Here is an 18,874-nt window from a genome sequence, read left to right as displayed (position 1 = left end):
AAACGACAGAGCATTGTGTTTTACCACTCTCAACCGCACCTCCCCTTTAGGTCTCATTAGCCCATCCGCCAGGGTTGAGCAACAGAAGGCTGTACCATATTGGGAGTTACGCCAATAGGGCCCCTCCTTATTAGGGGCACATCTGGAGAAAAGACCAGGAGGCCTAACCTCAAACTGAGACCTCAATCCATCTTCTTTTGCGGGTCTATTACTTTGTGAAATAAACCTGTAACATAATTTTACTCCAACAAAAAAAACTGTCCTGCCTCCCATCGTTTTTGGTCTGTATGGCTTAAACGTTTGTATTACTATAAGATAACAGGGTTATGTATGAGTTTTTGGCATGCCTTGCAACGTTAACATTTGGAAAGGTGAGTCAAAACGTAGACAAGCCTAACAGGAAACAGGAACATACTGGAAAATGGCATCAGTATACTGAAAACCGAAAGGATACTAATACAAATTACATCTTTGCTAGAATCTCTACCACCATCCTATTATTCTTAGAGTGGCACACATGATAGGTCAATGGACTGGTTGCCTGGCTGCGCCAGATATCTGTATGTTACATGAGGCCTAGCCCAGAAGGGATCGAGCACTATGTAAGTCGACACTATATTTTTAAATATAACATCTGGCAAGCCATCAGAATACAGCCGAACTGTTAGTTACTTAAAGAATGATATCCTGGTGCTGGCTGCATCAAACTTCAAAATTCAATGCACCTTTTATGAGGTGTACCTTATACATCACCTTTGATTGAGCTTGTAAATTACAAAGTCATTATGTGTCTGTGGCAAGACTTGAAGTTCTTCTACAAAATAGTAGTGGCCAACCTAAACCTAGAAACAGCATAAGCCTTTGCTGTAGTCATTCCGCATAAATCTGGCTAATTGGAGAGCCTTAGAATCCCAAAATAGCAGTGTATATTGCTTTGAAAATGTTCTTACCTCACCAGGCAGGCTGGTTTGACAAGTTCTTCCTAAGAGGCCACACATAGCCATTATGAAAGAGTTGCTCTTAGCTGAAAACTATAACTAAGACATACCGGCCAAATTATATGGAAAAGCTGTCAAGACAGTTGCATCAGCACTTTCTTGTAACTGATTATTTGTATTACAGAGAGTTTTGTTTTGTACACAACTTAAAATCTATCTCAGTTGCAATCCAGCTACATGTATATTACGGAGGAGTGACACACTAGATAGATCTTGGCTGAAAGTCAGGGGAGGTGAATTCACCTTTAGGTTAGGATAGGCTGCCCGCCTAGCACTGGACCGTGCTCTAACCGATCTTGCCCATGGTACAGTATCTATTGCTTCACCCCTTTTCATCGTTGCTGATCTCAAACGGCCACATCAACAAAGGACCTTTGGGACTGCAAACCTCTATATAATACCTGGTAAACAAGACACTTTTCATGTGGCACCAGCTGTATCACCTATACCTGCCACAGACTAGCAAGAGCTGCCCCATTACAAAATGTCACAGCGGCCTCGAAGTTTTTGGATGATTTAAAAGATGAGAACTAAATAAAAAAAACAGCAACATAGAAAATCAGAATCAGGCAAAAAAATGTGATGCTGCAAATAGAGGGATTTGCAGTCCATAAACCACAATTTGCGGCTCATTTTATAACTCAAATTCAGAAAATTTTGCAAGCACAAGCAATTAACCAGCCATCGATAGATCATATATAAAAAAAATAACACCTTTAATCTATTTTCCATCTCTTCTTTTTTACAGTTTTACCCTCGTTTGTGGATAAAAAAAGACTGGTTTCCTGTTGTAACATAATACCACCGATCCAACCCCAGGTAAGATTCAACAAGTGTTACAGTCTGACATTCGTCTAGGTTTACAACCATTATTATGGCATTTACGTGATTTCTCAACCTGGGCGCCACTTCAAGAGGAACTAGGTGAGCAATTATTCGACTTGTCTTTTGTTTGTCGGTTTAATGCTGTGAGAGGCTGGCAGATAGATGATTAATGTTTAGCTTAGAACCGGTGTGTTATGTTCGTGTGAAAGTAAAATGACTTGACCTTTGTTGTGTCTTACGTGTACTGACTGATGGTTGTTCGGTAGAGCGTACTGACTGATGGTTGTTCGGTAGAGCGCATCAGTTTTTTCTCATAAATGAGGTTAATCGGACCACTGTTTTAATATCAGAGGATCCATATTACAATTGCGAGAGTTTGGGATTTAATGGCGTGGCAGTAAATGAACGGAGAGAACAACCTCTAGGCCCGACCACACACCCCAAAAAAGGAAGCGCAACTATATAAAACGGGAGCAGGATGGAAGGCGATTAGAAAAGTGAAAAGGCTGCAGCAGCAGGAAATGAAACAAGTGCAGTACCAAGGTCGCACATGCACCGAGGGCTGAGGTGGCACCGAGAGTCTTTTTCCACGTACTCTTGTATAGAGGGCGGGTCAAGCCTGTTCACGCCTGCGCCAGACGCACAGTGTGGATGGAGGTGGCTGTTCAGAGAGGTGCCGAGGCGAAGGGCAAGACATGTGTTATGGAAGTCCAGACCCCTCATTTGGCTTTTGCTGATAGTTACCAGTTAACGTCCTGCCAGTAAACCAGAGACACCCAATAACACGTGCGTCACCAGGGGTACAAAAAATGAAAAAAACTCTGTCGATAGCAAGCACAGATACGAACGGGGTCCTTGAGGGAAACTAGTGTAGACATGGGGGAGAGGTAAGTGGATGAAAGAGCGGCGATGGTATTGTTGAGTGAGATAGTGGAGGAAGCTCGGGGCAATCAAAAGGGGATCGACTCTGGGGGATGGAGAAAGTTCTGTCAAGGGCCTGGCCACAATGAGTCCGGCGGGTCAGACTGTGTGAATGATTCAGTGCACTAAGAATCAACTAAGCCTCTGGGTCTAGTTGGCCCACCCCATGAACCTCTCTGGGCTCTTTGTCATTTATTGATTCAGGATCCCACATTTCTTTCTACAGCCGTTGGCATCTGCTGCAGGTAGACCTGAGCTCGCAAATCCTCCTTTACTCCGATTCCTGAACCCCCTTCTTTTAGGCACATATTTAAAAGCAGGTACCAATACAGTCAGACAATTTCCTGCCTTTTGTTTCTGGAGTGATACTTTTAATGGTAAGTAACAATGCTTTGAAGCAACTCAAGCAATGCAAGTCAGACAGCCTCTGTGGTCCAACCAGAAACCAATAATTACACACACATTCACGAGAAACAACTGCTGCATAGCACTCAGAAAGTAAGGTAAATTTTACTCCTTAGCTCTCACTCCACTAGTTCTGAGCCTGTAAAACCCACATTGTATCTCCCTTTATCCCAAGAACCCACACAACCCCTCTATCTTTTAATCCCGAAACCCACCGGACTCATTTGAATTTTAACTTTAGAACCATTCCAACAGCACACAATATGTGTATTATTCTAGAAACAAAAGAGCACATTTATGTATCCATGACACAACTCGCATTGCCACTTTCTCCTCACATGCTGCCTTACTCTTTCCGATTCAGAGCCCAAGTATTTCATCTTTTGATTTACCACCTAAAATGATCCAGCACTTAAAAAGATGAAGTCTCTTCTCTAACCCCAAAACGACCTTTTATTTTTCCTGTTCCTCCAGGACCTACACAACCACTAGTCTCATCTGGAAGACGCAGAATTCATGACTGACCAGGTCTATGAAGGTGCCACTGATCACTGTTCATCAATCTGGGTATTTAAAGTTTTGTTTACATGGCTTCAAGGTTTTCCCCTTTATTTGGACCCAGTTTATCCACTTTGATTTAACAGAATATCACCTTAAAGGAACTGGAGTTCAAAATGTTCTTTTTTTTGTTTCTTGTTGTTATGCTTATATTTCGTTCTATCCAATATTTTATGATATTTCTCAATACTGTAGTACTTCATTGATTGAATTGTACTGAATGCTTTATCATGGTAGAAACATTTGATTATATAGCACGCCTTAGGCATTTGTATTAGTTGCTAAGTAAATATACAATTCATCCATCAAATGTTTTTCAACACTAAACCCAGAATGCATCACCTATGTAAACCCTCAAGCCTCGCTTTGAATCCTGTGCCCGAATTCTTTTCTCAAACTGTAAGTCTTTTGAAAAGTGCAAAAAAAAAATTGATGGACGGAATGCTGAAAAATGCAAACATTCACCCCCAGTCACAAAGATCTGGGATTAATCTATCATTCTTTTGCTCACCACTCCACCCCAGTTTGAGTCCAGCCATATGCAAATCAGTCGTGACCCTGTGCCTCATGGGAACAGTCCAGCCCAAACTGCCAAGCCAGGTCCTTCCTGGACCGGAAACAAGCATCCTAGGACCGGTTTCGGGGCATCACCCCTCATCAGCCAGGCTAGCTGGAAACCAATGGTGCAGTGAGCACAGGACCCCTGTCTGGGCATACCCTTGCCACTTAGGGCGAGAAATGCAAAAGAAACAATTGATGGATGCCTTGCTGAACAATGCAAACATTCACGCCCAGTCACAAAGATCTGGGTCACAGGTTCAAGACTGATTTTCATACAGATGGGTCTGAACTGAGGAGGCAAAGTGACCTAAAGAAAGATGATGGATGCAACCCAGATCTGTGACTGGGGGTGAGTGTCTGAAAGGTGTCAGTGCTCCGTCCATCATCTCCTTGTGTTTGCTTTGTTTGGCCTAAGTTGCCAGGGTATGCCCAGACGTGGGTCCCTTGCTCACTTTGACACTGGATTCAAGCTAGCCTGGCTGATGATGGGTGTTACCCCGAAACCGGTCCCAGGATGCTTGTTTCCAGCTCAGGGAAGACCTGGCTTGGCAGTTCGGGCTGGATTGTTCCCATGAGGCACAGGGTCAAGACTGATCTACATATATCTGGGTCTGAACTGAGCTGGCAAAGTGAGCTAAAGAATGATGATGGATTCAACCCAGATCTGTGACTGGGGGTGAGTGTCTGAAAAGTTTCAATGCTCCGTCCATCATCGCCATGTGTAGTCCTTTGAAAAGCCCAGGTCCCATGCACTTTCTGGCCTAGGTCATACCCTTCTCTGATCACAGTGGGATTCTCAACTTTTTGTATGCTCCCTCCAGGCTTAAACAGCTCTTCTTGATCACAGACCACCACACTCGCTTGTACCAGAGTCCTCACCCATACCCCTAACTTCCCTTCGCCCGCTCTGATGTCCTCCAAATCTACAGTCCAATCTCCTTGTTACCATGACTATACTACCCTAGTAATCACTTAACTCTCATTCCTCTCTGTATCTTTTTCTTGGCACTCACAGCTTCTGGCAATAGTCCTCACACCTCTATTCATGTCTTTCCACCCTATGCCCCCTGTCTTCACTCCTCGCCTAAAGTCCTCACCCACATCTGCCCCACACATCACCTCTTCCTGCCTCATCTTCAATCCCTAGATTTATAGTCATTACCACTCCTAATACCCATTCATCAACAAATTCTGACTGTCCTCCAAGACCCTAGCCCTTACCCCATGTTTCCAGGACTCACCACTATTTCTCATTCATTTGTTACTCATCCCAATCTGACTACTGCCCCTCTGAAATCCTAATTGTCACCCTTAAACCCCAGACCTAGCCCTTTTTAGCATACCTCGACAAAACACGGTTGTCACTGTGTTGAATCTTCAGTGATAAAATGCTTTGCCTCCTAGTGCTTTCAAAATTTGACCCTTCAATCAAAGTCCCCATTTCACTCTGCCCAACAGCTCCTTCTTGGCCCCTGGCAGTCCTTTAACTCCACAGCCCCGAGTACTCAACATCCTCTATACCACAGTTTCCCCCAGTTTTTGCACCCCCATCCTTGCATCCATTTTTTCCCAAAACTTCATTCGCCCCAGTGCTCACTTCCAATGTTCCAAGTCCTCACCTCCATTTGTTCACAATTTTAACACCTAATTATGCCAGTTTACACCCCGGCAGATCCAAATCCTAACTCAGGGCTCGAGTCGGTGTAATTTTCAGACACCGGGACACGTTGAGCATGTGACGTCATGGGGTCATTTGCATATTGTCAGTCCCCCACTTCTTTTTATAGGACTTGTGCCCTGTCCTCACCCAATTGCACCAGTGCTTCAGTACTCGCCTAGATTGCCCGGTCCTCATCTATATTTGTCACAGTCTTACCCACATTCTCGCTAGACTGCTCTCAAGTTCTGGTTTTGCTCTTAAGTCTAAGTCTCCACCCCGCCTGAACACTCGGTTATTACCTGATGTTCTCACCCTTGATTGTCCTGCTCACCTCCATTTGCCCCAGTCATACCCCCGATTGCCCACCAGTTCCACCTCAACCCCCAAGTCCTCACCCTTGATTGCCCCCTGCCCTCACCAAAGATTGCCCTAGTTCTCACTCCAACAGACCAGCCCTCAAACCTAAATAACCCAGACCTCACCCATAACTGTTCCCAGCCCTCACCTCCGACTGACCCTGCTCATTTCAATCACCCCCACGACTGCCCACCAGTTCTCACCAACACACCCCTCTTGGCCTCACCTCCATCTGCCCCACCCCGTCTGAGTCAGTAGTCACTCCCACTCTGTTCCCTCTCGTTAAACATACCACATACTTCCCCAGGGCTGAGCCTCATATGCCCAAGGTCCTCATCTTGATCCCCCCCCTCCCACTGCTTACTTCCATTTACCTCCATCTTTACCTCCCCACAATCGTCACCCTTAACCTTGTCACCGCCGAACCAAACACAGTCGTCACCTTTTTGATTTCGCATTCATCACCTTTGAAGTGATAATGTCAGCCTTTTCCCCCAACCATAATACAACTGTGCCGAGAATCTTTGCCCTGCCACCCACAGTTAACCACCGTCCCCGGGCACCACAATCACTCCCCGGCCCGCACTCCTTCGTGCCCTCACACCCGTCCCCACTGACTCTTGTTTGGTCTCCATAGTAACCCCGGACGGCGGAAGCACCGCCGTTTGTCACAAAGCTCAGGCCCCGCACAGCCGGGTACACACACACACAGCACCCTTTGAGCACAGTGTAGACACGGACACCCCTCAACCAAGCCCTGCCCCGTCACTATCCCCTTTATCCCCGGAAACGAGGCCCGGCATCCCCGCGGCCGGCGGTCCGAGATCCGGTTACCCAGAGCCCCCTTCGCTGCGTCGCCATGCTGCACTCACCCGCACTCCGGCCACAGGGGCCCCGGCCTCGTCCGTCACCTTGGGGGACATGGAAGCCCAGAGCAGCACCAGCCCAAGGAACGTGCCGACCACCAGCACACTGCGCAGGAGGAAGCCCACCTTCAGCCGCATCGTCCGCTGCCTGTCCTCGGCCCCGCTCGCTCCCCCCGGCTCGCAGCCTCGCTCCCTCCTCCGCCCCTCGGCTCTTCCGGATTACAGTCCGCTCCTTCCCCCGGCCGGCTCTGCTGCTCCCGGAGCCTGGCCGCTCTGCTGCGCGTCTCCTGCAGCGGTGCTGCCCCCTGCTTGCTCCTCTGCATACGATAAACTTTTCCTTCAGTGTGTGATCCGCGCAGCGCCGTTCTCACCCCAGCCCGGATCTTTCTCGCCCTTCTCTAGGGCAGCACCTCCCCTCCTCCTCCTCCTGGTCCCTCGCAGATCAGGATGTGTACCAGGAAGTCCCCTTGGGCTGCTCCACGTGGCTGATTTTGCTGTTCCTAGGTTGTCAACCCTATGTGAGACCCCTCCACTAGACTGCCGCTGCGGTTCTGCGCGCCCCCTCCTAAAGCAAACAGATTAAATTGATTAAGAAGGCGCCGGGTAGGCGCTGGAGGCAAACAAGGCGCTACCTGCTCATCGAGAAGAGCCCTGTTGACTGAGCGGCCAGGGCTCAGTGCAAGCCTGTCAGCGCCCGCCGCTCCTCCAGCCCTGCCCTCTCAACTACACGCGGATACAACGCAACCACACACCCTCCAGCTCGGATTAGCCATAGCTGCTTAATCTCCCAACGTCCCTTTTCTTGTTTAAAGTTTCATCTCATACTGTCCACAACTATAGCTGCTTGCAGGTCTGACAGGTGTAACAGGCATTTTACAGCAGGTGGTAGACGCTTGGTAACTCCCCACCCACAGTCATTTTAGGTATACGTACAAGTCCCGAATCTTGCCAACATTATGTGACCAAAAAGAGGATGTTTCATGGTCTAAACTAGCCACTAATTAATATACTGACGGCATCGCTGGAAATTATATTACAAGTCCTTTGGCCCAATGAAGATCTTTTACAAAACTACATTTCTTCAACCGGAATCGAACGAATGGTTGTATTGGAGCAGATTAGGCTGCAGAGGTTTCATACTTGCCTCTTAGTTTAATTGGTCAGATGTAGAGTAATGTGAGTGATCAGATGAGGAATGTGCAATCGGAGTAATGAAGATTATCAGCAGGGCTACTGGAATTATGCAGCAGGAGAGGACCAAATTATGCTTCAGGGTTGTCTAAATAATGCAGCAAAAAAATATTAATTATGCGTCCCATTTTGTGTTGGTATTGATTACCTCATTATTTTGGCATTTTTACACATGTTGACACTGTGGGCCAAGGCTTCACCTTATTAGTTCCACTTTAACACCCAAATAAGAAATAAGCAACAGAAAGGAGACCACTCAACCTTTGCGAAAGGCCTTCCACTGCGCAGCAACACGTTGCCACGTTTGTAGTACTTTTTAAATCATTTGAAGTAGAAACAATATTTTTGTCTGAAATCTGCAGATTATGCAACAGATGAAGGATTATGTGGGAAATGCGGCAAATACACAATTATGGGGAAAACCGTGCAGCTGCGATATCGCATAATTCCACTGGCCTGATTATAGGTAAATAATGCACACATTAACGTATCCTATGTTCCCCATTACATTACATACTCTTGTAGGAAAACTAAACCTTTAATGTCTTCTTCGTAATGCCCTTTAAAGGAAAAAAGACACACCAATGTAGCCAAAATACATGCCATTTTACAAAAATTGTAATGAAGTGTCACATCTCTGAATTAACAAGAGATAGCTGTCTCAGGATGGTTGTCTGATTTCAAAACGTTTTAACCAAACTGCAGTTCAGAACTTAAGCTAAATTCAACCGGTATTGATTTACAGCTGTTGATATATTTTCCCAAGTTGGTGCAGCCCAAATATCTGTAATAGAGGCTCCTGCCCGCGATGCAACCATGTCTCTTGTAGAGCAGGCCTTTATGGTACCTGGAGAGAAATAGGAGACTTGTCATGCCAGCAGCACTTCCTTTATCTATTTACCAGGTATGAATTTCCATACTCTTTTTGATGTTTCAAATTTAACAGTCACAAATCCTGATCTGTGAAGTTTTTTGCAAGCACATTTTCAATGCCCTGACAAGATCCAGCTTGTTTAAAAGAACATCCTGTTCCGTTACAATTCCTGGATATAAAACAGGAGAAATTATTTCCTGGTTCTTATGAAATTCTGAGTTTACTTTTCAAACACAATCTGTGCCTAAACTCAGGTTACATTCTGTCATCAAACATACTTAGAAAGTGATGATTACGCACCAAAGCATTTACCTGCCACAGACATTTTTCTGTAATTATGGCTGCCAAAAAAACAGTTTTTGAACATACAAAATGTTCTAAATATTCATGTAAAGCAGGGGTCTCCAACCTTTTCTGTAGTGAGAGCTAATTCTGCTCAAGGAAAGTCCGACCGAACTACTAGCCTTTTTTATCACTGTAAAATGCTGATGATCTGTATTAACATTACACTATGACCACCCTAAGAACGATTTATCATTAGTCATCATCCACACATTCCAGATGAAGTTATCAGCAGAATGCTAGGAAAACTTATTTCAATATTACATGCTTGCAATCAAGTAAAATTCAAATCATCACATGCTGTGTGCCACAAAGGGTACTACCACAGCAGTAAGTCTCCCCCAACTGAAATTATCATTCAGCTAACAACTTTAAATGTGTTTTAGAATTGTAATATTTGTTCTTCATTAGCATATTAGTTTTTAAAAATACACATAATTTTCTATTAAAACCAGTTTTCAATTTGAGCTCAAACTCAATTTTCCAAAAGAAAAACCTTTTCAGAAAAAGCACAATTTTTTTCTTTAAAAATCAAATCAGTTTTCATTGTTAGAAAATACACAGTCCCTAAACATCAGCTTTTCGTTTTCAGTGAGTACTGCCATGTAAAAATGCCTCTGATGAACAAATTCCGCTTCATTGGAATTATAGGCCATGCTTGCTCACCATAGCACTATTAATGCATCTGTTATGCTAATAATGCCCACCATTAAACCGGGGCTACCACTGTGCGACAGCTGGATGCACAACATATATCAGTTATGGACATTATTATGGGAGAAGCGGTTGCCACTCTGTCAGGAATGGCTAAAAGCAAGCCAGTCATGCTCTTAATTATGTCAGTGATGGCAGCAAGTATATAATTACTAGACTTGTATTCCCAAAATAGTAAAGGATGAAAATATTATGGCAATGGCACAATTATACCATGAACTGGCACAATTGCGTCAGGGATAATACTCTAATGATGGGGACCAGCATACATATTTGGCAGCCCTTGACACTAGGAGTAGCTTTAACGAGCCAATACTATTTATTAGGGAAGGACACAATGTCACACTACCCTCACAAAAATGAATGTGATGCTTCTAATTTTCTGTGCCTTGGATGCATACTCTCTTCCCTCAGCTCTTTGGTTGATCATGATCCCAACCAACACATTGTCCCTCTAGTTCTTGCAGTCACATACTTTGGTGGGTCAGCCCTGGTTACTGCTGCCACTATTCTTTGATGTCACACACAGTGTGAATGATAGAGCAGGACATATAACATGGCCGATCTCCTTCTTAGGTAGATTTAAAGTGGATAAAGATGGTTCATGTGACAGACCCATAGGCCAACACAGTAACCTCCACATGCTTCAGCACCCTCTGCATACTATGCAAGACCTTTAAATGGATCCCCCTCGAATCCAGGAAGACCGTCACCCATGCACTCACTACCGGAATGCCCTCTATGCTGGAATCAACAATTCTCTGCTCCACAAACTCCAGACCGACCAGAACGCTGCAGCCAGACTCGTCCTCAGCATCCCACGACAAGACCACATCGCCCAGAATCAACAAGACCTCCACTGGCTCCCCTTAAAAAGAAAGAGTGACCTTCAAGCTGCCCACACACACCTACAAAGCCCTCCACAACACTGGACCCCAATACCTCAATGAAATAATCTCCTTCTACGCCTCCAAGAGAAACCTCCGCTCTGCTGACCAGGCCTTGGCCAAAATCATCCGCATCCACAGAGCTACTGGTTGGAGACGCCTGATTAGAGTATTAGATTTAGGTCATATCGGGGCCTTCACTTGTATGGTGTCCGGAGAGCATTAAATAATCTGCCTAGATTATCTTTGTTTGACCAGACCCCATACGAGGTCGAGGTCTTATTTGGCATCCAAATATACGTTCCAGATCTTGACTGTTGTGGCGGCAGAGCCTAGGTAGCGTTTTCCTTTGTGTCAAAAGTCCCTTCAGTGCACTGCCTGGATTCCCAGTGGGAAATGTAATCTATGTTCACAATATTTCACAAGTCTGGTGTGATGTTTTATAATGTTATCTTGATTTAATTCATCAAGGTTTCAACTTTCCAAAATAGCAAAAATGCTCATGGGAAACCATATACAATTCAGCAGCAGCAAATCCAGATCCAAATCAAGGAAGAAGTCCATCATAAATATAGTTACAGGAGAAATGTCACGGTTCTGTTTCACGTCTCAGTCGCAGTGGCGGCAGAGACAGCTTTTGACATCAATTAAGGTTTTGCAGTCTTATAGGATTTACAAGACTTCCGGGACGAGAAGTCTAATGACCTTTCTAAAAAGCTTGCCACTGATAGAGTGAAGGAACAACCAGCACCTTGTGGCTGGATTCCAAAAGTTGTGGATCTAGTTCGAGAGAAGATTGCAGTAAAGAACAAATTTGGCCCATCACACTGTGTACTTGTGTCAGTTCTTGGCATTCAATGTACACGAACCGTGATTTTGCCACCACTTGCTGGGTGTAAAGACAAGCGACATGTCTCCATTGAACAAGTTAAATTACATCATGTGGCCATTACTACACAGTAGGCCACGAAGACTCCTGGGTAGTTCCCTTACCCCTCTCACTACCCTACAGTGGTTACCAAGGGCACTAATCTGTCCACCAATATGGTGTGACTGGCACCTGTGTCTCCCAGGGTAGTGACTGGGATCCCATTCACTTTAGATTTAAGGTAGTGGAAGTGTTTATCACCATCCTCTGTAATCACCAGCTCACCATCTGGGCCCTTTTCCTAGTTAAAGCAACTAGGATATCCTCCTCAAAGGCTACCCTAGCGAAACTAGTGGTTACCTTCCTCTTGGAATAAGCTTTGTCACCTCTGTAGTGCCTAGTTTGCTGAGGGTCATAGCTAGGCCTACTGACTAAGAATCTTTTAATTAGGGCTCCCGGTTTTATGGTATTTATTTTTTTGACATTTCTGTCTGTATTTATTCATTTTTAATTTTTTGTCAACTTTCTCTGTATTTATCCATATTTATCATGGGTTTTGTGAAAAAAGTAAAGCTGTAACTGGTATTTAACCAATAAATATGCAGTCACGCTTGAAAGACTGGCAGGTTTCAGTAATATGAACACCCGCAGAAGCTAAATCAATGCCCTCATATGAAAATGTGCACATTTCAGTATCAGCCTTGTACATATCTACCACTATTTAAGCCTCTTTACTAACATTTCTTTCTTTTTTAACCCCCTTACCTATCAATCCACACAGTTATTGTCCAGGCAGTCATGGCAAAGTGTATTTAGAAACACTCAAAAGGCACCCAATTTCCATTTTAATCCGCATTTAAAAATAAATACAGACAAGAAAATAAATGGTTTTATGTCTGTATTTATCTGTAAAAACTGAAAACTGGGAGCCTTACTTTTAATTCATGAGTCCCCACTACTGTGCTTGCTGGAGGTGGGGTGGGTTTTGACCTCCTCTCGTTTAGGGTTTTGGAGTTCTGAGGGAATCTCTTTGGTGCGTTTACCACCTCCCTCCTTTTCCATCTGTGGGTGTTAGAAATGGGGGTCTCTAGTTGGCAATGGCTTGCACCATTGTCCAAGTAGGGACCCTTCTTCTTAGTCAGGGTAAGGGCGATGCACTTCTAAAATAACCGCTGCTCACCCCCTTGGTAGCTTGAGCAGACAGGCGTATCTCAGAGGCAGTGTGTAAAGCATTTGTGCACATACAGTAATACAGAGAAAACACTACAAATGGACACCACACCAGTTCAGAAAAATAAGTAATCTTATTTTTCCAACCCAAACAAGACCAAAACGAAAAAAATCCATAATACAAGAATAAAAATATGACTTTTAAAAGTTAGAAACAGTTCTGTCCATAGCAAATTGTAGATGCAACACTTTCAACACAAAGTACCTTGGATGCGTCAAAATCAAAAGATGATGCATAGGTTCCTTACTGAAGGGGAGGTGATGTGTTGGTTTCTTACTGTGTGGGGAGGTGATGCGTTGGTTTCTTACTGCGGCCCTAGCGTCCTTGTAGACTTGGCGTTTCAGTGTGATGCGTGAGGATCGGTGATGCGTCTGTTATCGATGCAATGGAAACAACGGTGCTGCGTTGGTTTCTCCAGCCGCGGTTACAATATACGTTGGTTTTTGCAGCTGCACAGCAGGGCCTGCGTCAGAATCGGTGCGGTGATCTCAGACTTCGTAGATCTGTGCACTCAATGCGGCATGCAGCGATTTCTCCAGCTGCAGGCAGGCGATGCGTTGGTTTCTTCAGCGGCACGGCAACAATGCGTGAAAACTTTCCACGCACGGTGGTGATGCCTCAGAAACAGGTGCGGATGCTTCGCACTTCTCTTGGGTGCATTGCTGTTCTAGCTCACAACAGCATGAACAACCACCAGAGGCCCAGAAAAGCAGCTGGCACCTCTTGGCAGGTCAGAACTCCCAGCAAGGAACTTCAGGAGTGATGGGGACAAGCTCTACTTCTAGCCCTTGGAGAGCTGCCTCAAGCAGGGGACACAAAACACAGCAAAGTCCTTCTCCTTTCCTTGGCAGAAACAGCCATTGCAGGCCAACCCCAGACAGCACACAGCAAAGGGGCAGTACTTCTCTGTTTCTCCAGCTCTTCTCCTTGGCAATGGTTCCTCTTGAATTCCATAAGTAATCTAAAGTTCAGGGGTCTGGGCCCTACTTTTTATAGTACAAACTCCTTTGTTCTCTGGTGGCAGAGAGGCTCTGTGCTCAGTCAAAACCAGTTCTGTCATCTCTGACCCAGCTTCCTGGCAGGAGCTGGAGACAGCATTGTGTAAGGCAGACCAGGTCTATTCAGGTGCAAGGAAATCTCCTCCCCCTACTCTAAATGCAGCCCGGTCTATTCAGCCCAGCCCTGGATCTTCCTGGAACGGCAGGACACACATCACTCCCCCCCCGGTGTCTGTCTGAGAGAATGCACAACCCCAGTCCCTGTCATTCCAAAACCAGACAGTCAGTACACAAACCTAGCAGAGGCACACAGGATGACTAAGCAAGAAAATACATACTTTCTAAAAGTGGTATTTTCAAACACAGAATGTAAAAATCCTCCTCACTTAAAGATGCATACTTATATTTTGAGTTCAGGCATACTAAACTTTATCTTCCCATCTTGTCCCAATGGGAAGTTATATTTATAAGATGTTAATGAACTCCTATTCCATCCTATGGGACATATAGCCTTTCAATTGTGAAAAAAAGAATTGGCAGTATTTCACTATCAGTACATGCCACACACATCAGGATATGTCCTACCTTTCATATACACTGCCTACAGGGGTACCTTGGGCCTACCTTAGGGGGTGCACTTGCCAGGTCGTCATGGCAGTACCAAACTGTGCTCATACACTGCAGTGGCAGGTCTGAGTTACATTTACAGGCTGCTCATGTGGGGCATAATCAGTGTTGCAGGCCCACTAGCAGCATTTGATTTACATGCCCGAGGCACACACAGTGCACTGTATTAGGGACTTAACAATAAACCAAATAAGCCAATTATGGAAACACCAATCCATGACAACAATTTACCGAGGGAACACTTGCACTTTGGCACTGAAAAACTGTGGCAAAGTGCCCAAAGCATCTAGACCAGCAAAAATGAAGTCCAACACACAGCAAAATAACGGGAGGCAAAGAAAAAATTACAGGGGAAACCCATGCAAATGATGCCAGGTCTAACAGTGGGCCAAACCCCTCCACCCCCCCTCTTTCTGGGGATCACCCCCTGGGTTTTCTTGGGAGCTCTTGTTCTAACCCACTCATCTTCCCTCTTGCCCAACCCCCGTGGATAGGACGCTTTGAATCTACCAGATGCTGGTGTTTCTTCTCTGAGGTACAATTTGTAAGAATTTGCTCCTTGACCACTAAATTGTTCCGCTCCTCATAGGGTTCAACCTTGTTACCCTTAAGCATAGCCATCAAGTGACTTTAAAGATGCATCCACAAAGCCCACCATGTTTGTGTTGACCCCTTTGGTGTGTTCCTCAACTTTAGTCTGTACTCCTCTGGGGTAAGAACAAATAGCTCAATGTGTGCCTCTTTCATGTGGGTATAGAATTATCAGCAATCATCCTGAGAGCTCTATCATAGGATGGCAGCCACATGTCTATGTCATCCACTTCTACAAACTTGGGAACTAGTCATTGGGCAACCTATGATCATGCACACCACCTGTGTGGACCTTTGGTTCTCTGTTGCTGCCACTATTCTCTTGGGGAGTTAAGCCCAGCATGACCCTCTGTTTGGCTAGGTGGCTAGGTCCAGTTTTCTCACTTGGAGTGCCAACTTCTTCTCCTCTATCTCCAGGAGGTGAGCTGGTCATCCAATTTCTTGAATCCCCTGTGAAGCTGTTTTTACTCCCAGATAGTGAGCCATTCCTTGGTCTGATCCTGAGGACATCACTCATTGTCTCCTTCACTATCAAAACGATTTATGCCATTGTCCTCTTCATCACCACTTTCAGTAAAGACTTCTCCTGCCAAATAGGCCTGGGCTTTCCTATCCTCTTCCCATTCATTGGGGGCGTTTTCCAATTCCTCCTTTTTGGCAGTCATGCTGCCATACAGCTCCTATGAATCAAGTAGGACTGTGTATCTGGACAACATACCCTTCAGAATATGGGGACTGAGTGCACACATATCATCAGAGTACGTTGGCCTAATTACTAGCTAGCTCAGAGTGTGCCATCTGAACCCGTAACCTTCCAGGGTACCAGATGGTACCTGTAATCTCAGAACATGACCACTCTCATTCCTCAAGGAAAGTGTGGAAACTGATCTACCCTGTTGCTGTTACTCAGGCATGCCTAAGGGAGACACAAGAATGATATAAACTGGCTTTTCAAACATTTATTGAAACAATAATATTCTTGTGAAAAAAACGTGATCTGCAATTATTAGTAGAGTAAAACAAGCATTTTGACCATCATTACAAGAATGGTGAAAAAGTGAAACAGTTCTACCATTGTAACGTTACAGTGGGATTATGATTATTATTTCTACTTATACTTGTACCTAATACTACTCACACTAGTAACAGCATAGTAGGACTACTCTCTGCCAGCCCTCTTGGGACAACCCAATTCCCATACCTGTCCATAATGTATCAGGATTTAGATCTGACATAGAGCAGGCTACCGTCCTTTGCATGATAGACTACATAGGAGAAGTGTGGCTCAATGGTTAGAGCGGCAGACCCTGATGCAGCGGTCTAGCTCGGGACCAGGGTTCAATTCCCCGCGTCGGCGGGTCTTGGGCTCAAAATTCCACGGACCTGATAATTCTCGCCTCGGTGCCTATTCCAATCATGGAGTCCCGCTCTGCAACTCTGGGCAATAGCTTTCTTAATCTCCACAACGGCCCCCACAACGCTAAGGATGCCTGGCCTCCACCTTGGGGGTGCCCAGGAGTGGACACCTCACAGGGAAAGCCAGGATGGGTTCCACAGCGGTATTCGTACAAGCGCCTTGAGACCCTTGCGGGTGAGTAGTGCGCTATACAAGTATCAATTTACAATTTACAATTTATAGAGATTAGAGTCAGCTGGGCTGCATCTCAGTCACAGGCGCAGCATTCCAGGATAAACCGCAGAAGTGCTCCTCTGCCGAATTTGGCTCATTGGTGGTTTATATAATAAAATCACTGTTCCAGTCGCACTGTGTAAGAGGTGCAGTGCTGATGTGATTGTTTGTCTTGTGACTCAAGACTATCTCAAATGGAACAACCAAATGTAAGGGCATCATTTTCAGTGTTGCTTCGATTTGGACAGTGAGTATGAACTACAAGATAAAATGCTTACTAAGAAATGTGCTGCAAGTAGAAAAATCTCTAAGTATGTTATCGTTTCAATGGAAAACATGTAAAAGGTCACTGTTTAGAAAAAGATGTCAAGTTTAAATGTTTAACTAAAACAGAGACTTGTGTGCAGGCCCTGTTGAACCTTAGACCAATGTTTGTCCTCTTGCACATCCTGCTCAAATTGTTTGATTTTAAGTGTGGACAAGGTAGCCAAGTCAGTTGCCATGTTATCCATCTTTTAAGCCTTTGCAAAAAGGTTTTGCCACTTTATGGAAAACTGGTCGTCGACTCCTTTGGCTCTTGGAAAAATAGTGTCTAGTACAGGCGTCCCCAACCAGTAGCTCGGGAGCTACTGGTTGTTCACCAGCACCCTCAAAGTAGTTCTCAGAGGTGAAGCCAAACCAATCTGATCTTAGGGATTCTGTGTATATTAAAGAAGGCAGCACTGCTCGTTTCATTACCCGTAAGAGTTACAGACAGCCAAACCAATAGCAGGTCCTCTTGATAACACTCAAACACACACACTCTGTTTGCCGATCAATCAATCAATCAGGGATTTATAGAGAGCACTACTCACCTATGAGGGTCTCAAAGCGCTGGGTGGGGGGGAGGGGGGGCATTTGGGCAGCTCCGGTCATTCGAAAAGCCAGGTCTTGAGGCTCTTGCTGAATGCTTTCAGTGTGGGGCTTCGTCTGATGCTGAGGGGGAGATTGTTCCAGGTCTTGGCCGCGAGGTAGGAGAAGGATCTGCCTCCTGTTCTGGCTCTGGATGTGGAGGATTTCCGCCAAGGCCTGGTCAGCAGTGCGGAGGTTTCTCTTGGAGGCGTAGAAGGAGATTCTTTCATTGAGGTATTTTGGTCCGGTGTTGTGGAGGGCTTTGTAGGTGTGTGTGAGCAGCTTGAAGGTCACTCTTTTTTTTTAAGGGGATCCAGTGGAGGTCTTGTTGGTTCTGGGTGATGTGGTCTTGTCGTGGGATGCTGAGGACGAGTCTGGCTACAGCGTTCTGGACGGTCTGGAGTTTGTGGAGCAGAGATTTGTTGATTCCAGCATAGAGGGCATTCCGGTAGTGAGTGCATGGGTGACGGTCTTCCTGGATTCGAGGGGGATCCATTTAAAGGTCTTGCAAAGTATGCAGAGGGTGTTGAAGCATGTGGGGGCTACGGTGTTGGACTATGAGTCTGTCACATGAACCATCTTTATCCACTTTAAATCAACCTAAGAAGGAGATTTGCCATCTTATATGTCCTGCTCTATCATTCACACCGTGTGTGACATCAAAGAATAGTGGCAGCAGTAACCAGGGCTGACCCACACTTTGTGTGTGACTGCAAGAACTAGAGTGACAATGTGTTGGTTGGGATCATGATCAACCAAAGAGCTGAGGGAAGAGAGTATGCATCCAGGGCAGAGAAAATTAGAAGCATCACATTCATTTTTGTGTGGGTGTGTGACATTGTGTCCTTCCCTAATAAATAGTATTGGTTCCTTAAAGCT

General features: G+C 45.2%; 1 protein-coding gene and 1 long non-coding RNA gene across 4 annotated transcripts in view; one reads left to right on the top strand and one right to left on the bottom strand.

Moving 5' to 3' along the window:
• Positions 1-7,888, bottom strand: part of GALNT7 (polypeptide N-acetylgalactosaminyltransferase 7) — a 597,040-nt gene extending 589,152 nt beyond the window's left edge. Inside the window, exon 1 of one of the 2 annotated variants that reach the window (XM_078677071.1) lies at positions 7,158-7,888. In XM_078677071.1, the coding sequence (XP_078533197.1) occupies positions 7,158-7,289 (132 nt within the window). In that variant the 5' untranslated portion in view covers positions 7,290-7,888. The remainder of the gene's footprint in view (positions 1-7,157) is intronic. The other variant, XM_078677072.1, reaches the window with a different exon arrangement.
• LOC144819061 (uncharacterized) overlaps positions 1-18,874 on the top strand; it is a 148,912-nt gene that overhangs the window by 750 nt on the left and 129,288 nt on the right. For both annotated transcript variants that reach the window (XR_013607212.1, XR_013607213.1), the window contains exons 2-4: positions 1,747-1,817; positions 3,624-3,716; positions 8,705-8,808. This is a non-coding gene — a long non-coding RNA (uncharacterized LOC144819061). The remainder of the gene's footprint in view (positions 1-1,746; positions 1,818-3,623; positions 3,717-8,704; positions 8,809-18,874) is intronic.

This window comes from Lissotriton helveticus, chromosome 2_1 (genome assembly GCF_964261635.1).
Source record: "Lissotriton helveticus chromosome 2_1, aLisHel1.1, whole genome shotgun sequence".
Lineage (NCBI taxonomy): Eukaryota > Metazoa > Chordata > Amphibia > Caudata > Salamandridae > Lissotriton > Lissotriton helveticus.
The sequence above is the reverse complement of the archived record's forward strand: the minus strand, read 5'-3'. Positions and strand labels throughout refer to the sequence as shown.